The sequence below is a fragment of the Solanum verrucosum genome, unplaced genomic scaffold (genome assembly GCF_900185275.1).
Source record: "Solanum verrucosum unplaced genomic scaffold, falcon-dt-bn FXZP01000182.1, whole genome shotgun sequence".
Classification (NCBI taxonomy): Eukaryota; Viridiplantae; Streptophyta; class Magnoliopsida; order Solanales; family Solanaceae; genus Solanum; species Solanum verrucosum.
The window spans coordinates 554,725-557,820 of NW_026020378.1; the positions used below are offsets into that span (position 1 = coordinate 554,725).

General features: G+C 36.8%; 1 protein-coding gene across 1 annotated transcript; it reads right to left on the reverse strand.

Annotated features, from left to right (window-relative positions):
* Positions 1 to 364: 364 nt before the first annotated feature.
* LOC125838672 (pathogen-associated molecular patterns-induced protein A70-like) lies at positions 365 to 1,970 on the reverse strand. Its single transcript, XM_049517710.1, has one exon. It carries the CDS (start codon positions 1,782 to 1,784, stop codon positions 714 to 716), a length of 1,071 nt encoding a protein of 356 aa, XP_049373667.1. The 5' UTR covers positions 1,785 to 1,970; the 3' UTR covers positions 365 to 713.
* Between the last annotated feature and the right edge of the window lie 1,126 nt (positions 1,971 to 3,096).

Here is a 3,096-nt window from a genome sequence, read left to right on the forward strand (position 1 = left end):
AGTCAAACAATTTAAGTTTAACCGGTAATTTGTGCATGAAATCTTTAATTTTTTTGGAATAAAATTTATATATTTGTAAACGACGTAAAAACTATTATGAGTCACAATAATTGATAATTCAAAATGTTTAAAAGATCTATGAAAAATTTACGATCAAAGATAAACTTATTTGATTCTTGAAGTTCAAAAGGTGACATATAAAATGAAACGGAGGGAGTATTCATTGTGAGAAATACAAAGGTAACATGGGATAATAATACAAATTCAGAACCAAAAATCTATATGGTGGCTGTTTTCTTCACCATAAACAGTCATTAATAACAATAAAGTTACCAGAGAGTACATCAAAAACAGAAGTAAAAAGAAAAATGGAGATTTTCTTTGGGGCTATTTGTTGAAGGAAAGTAAAAATAAGATGACCTATTTGAACATAAAGTTTAAAATGTGGACTAAATTCACATTACACTGAAATTAGCTCTAACAACACCCATAAAAAAATCTCTCTCCACATTTTTTCAGACATCACAAACCATATATTTGTGGCATAAGTTGAATTACTAAAATGCCCTTCGATAGAACCCTTGATTTGTCAAATTTCAAGGACAAGACAATTGACCAAAAGGTGCAACATTTGGATCTTACTTTTCCAATTTCTACAGTTTGCCCCAAAAACTAATTAGAAACTGAAAATTAACCCCCAGAAATTTATACCTTTAGCTACCTCTGCCAATCATCTCCTTGTACCTGAGAATGGAATCTAACCTCTGCAACTTCAACTGTTGCTTGAATTTGTTGATGAAATCATCGGCTTTTGCATCGACTTCATTGTCTTCATTGCTTGTTTTAGCATTCTTCTCCCTTGTAGTCGCCGGCCGCCGAGCTTCTACGATGGCTTCTTCTTCAAAATGCGCAAATGGCGATTTCATACTAGCTGATTTCTTCATCTTCGTCGGCAACTTCACCGGAGCTTCACCTGCTGACGGCTTCGTATCTGATCTGCTCCTGCTCACGTGTCGTTCACTTAACTGACTGTACACTTCATCCAAGCTCTTCATCTCGCCTTCCTCTTCTTCATCATCTTCATTTTCCTCTTCGATTTGCTGAAAATCGAAATGGGTCTCCATATTTTTAAGTTTCTGTTCATGGGTGTGCTGGAAAATGAACTGGGTCGATTTCGATTTTTCTGGAAGGGTTTCTTCAAAATGGAAATCCGGTTCCATATTTCCGAATTTTTGCTCATGGGTGTGCTGAAATAGGTACTGGGTCTGTGTATCTGGGAGATTTTCCTGATGGGTTTGCTGGAAATCGTACTGGGTTTGTGCCTTTTGGACATTCTTCTCTTGATTGAAAATATACTGGGTGGTGGTGTCTGGTTCTACGGTAGTATGTTCAGGAGCTGGTTCAAATATGTAATGTGTTGGTGGTTCGAATGGTGGGGTTTCTTGTTGATGGGGATGGGGATGTTCAAAGCTGTAATCCTTAACAGGTTCTTGAGATCTGTAATTGGAGAAATTAATGGATTTGATGCGTTGAAGAAGAGAAGGAGATCTCACAAGTTTAGTGGGCTGTTGTTGTTGAGGCTGATTTTGTGAGTAATCTTCCTGTTGATGTGAGTTGTCTTGTTGTTGTTTTGGATGATTATGTTTTTGGTTAGCTAAGGAAGAAGTAAAAGCAATGGTACCTATCATAACATTGAGAAGAACAAAAAGAACAGTGGGAGTGAACCAGCTATTCATGGATGCCCAGATTGAAGAATAGACAGTAGATACAGAATCATCAAACATGGTGATTTTCTAGAGAGAGAGAAATGGAAGTGAAAGTGGAGAGCAAAGATTGGAGTGTGGTATTGAACAGAGTTTGGAGATAGTAAAAGCAGAGGAGAGAGAGAGAGAGAGAGAGGGGCTAGAAGATGGCAAGTGGTGGGTGGGATCAGGGCATGGGGATGAATGATAGTTGGGTGCGCTATACTTTATTTTCTTTGCATGGGATTTTTTTAACCTCAGTATTTTTCTAATCAAAATCATGTAAGAGTAAAATATTTGATATGATCAGAGGCGTGTCCAGAATTTTGAGATGATGGGTGTACTATTACAAAAAGGTGAATTTAAGATATAAATTTGATTGATTTAACATTTAGGTTCTTATCACTAAAAATAATTAAAATTTTAAAATTATAGGTCCAAAGTTATTTTTACCTATCCAAACCACTTAGAGAAATATAACCCAATTTTAAAAAGGAAAATAAAACAAGATAACTAAAAGATTCAAATTTCTAACCTCACTTAGAGAGGTGCACCCAACATAATCGCACGGTATAATACTTCAAGTGTGAGTTCACATATCTATATTTAAATATTTTTAAAAAATATAACACTACTATATATGATTTCAGGAGGGGAGCACGGGTTCACGTGAACCCGGTGACCCCCTCCTGAATACGCCTCTGGATATGATAACATACTATTATAATTTATAAATATTATTTTCATAAAATTATATAACTTATAGCTTATCCTTGATAAATTTAACTTGCATATATGGATAGTGTTTGACCCTGATCTAGTCAATCAGTTAGATGGCAGCATGGACAAGGTTTTAAAGCATGTTGACCTTGTCACTTGCATAAGCCAAGGAAACAAACATGCAAGACTAAGTTGGCGACGGACCGTTGACAAAGTTCAGATGTACAAAATGGCACCAAAGTCTGATTTCGAAGTAGCAAGTGAGGACCAAAGACTTGAGGGCAAGGCAACTTGGTGAGGACTTGTTAATAATGTTATGTGGGCATGGTATTGATATTCAAAGACTTGCAAATGCAAACGACTGGCAAAGCTAAGGCAACAATGCAAAGGGCATTGATGCCAACGTGAGATAAGGAAATGACATAGTTTTGAACATTGGTCTGGCATCATTGAGTGAGAGCAATGAAAATTTGAAAAGACTAAGTAAGGCAATGGTATGCATGGGTGTAGCTCGGCCAGAAGACAAGCAAAGCCAAATCTGTCCTGCGGTTACAAAGCATATGTCAAGCACATGATTGGTGGTTACAAAAAGTGCAGCCTTATCCTATTTCGGTTGAAGCTTGGTTTTGGCGCC

Coding starts and splice junctions, on each gene's coding strand:
- LOC125838672 (XM_049517710.1), bottom strand. CDS start 1,784: ATGTTTGATGATTCTGTATCTACTGTCTATTCTTCAATCTGGGCATCC.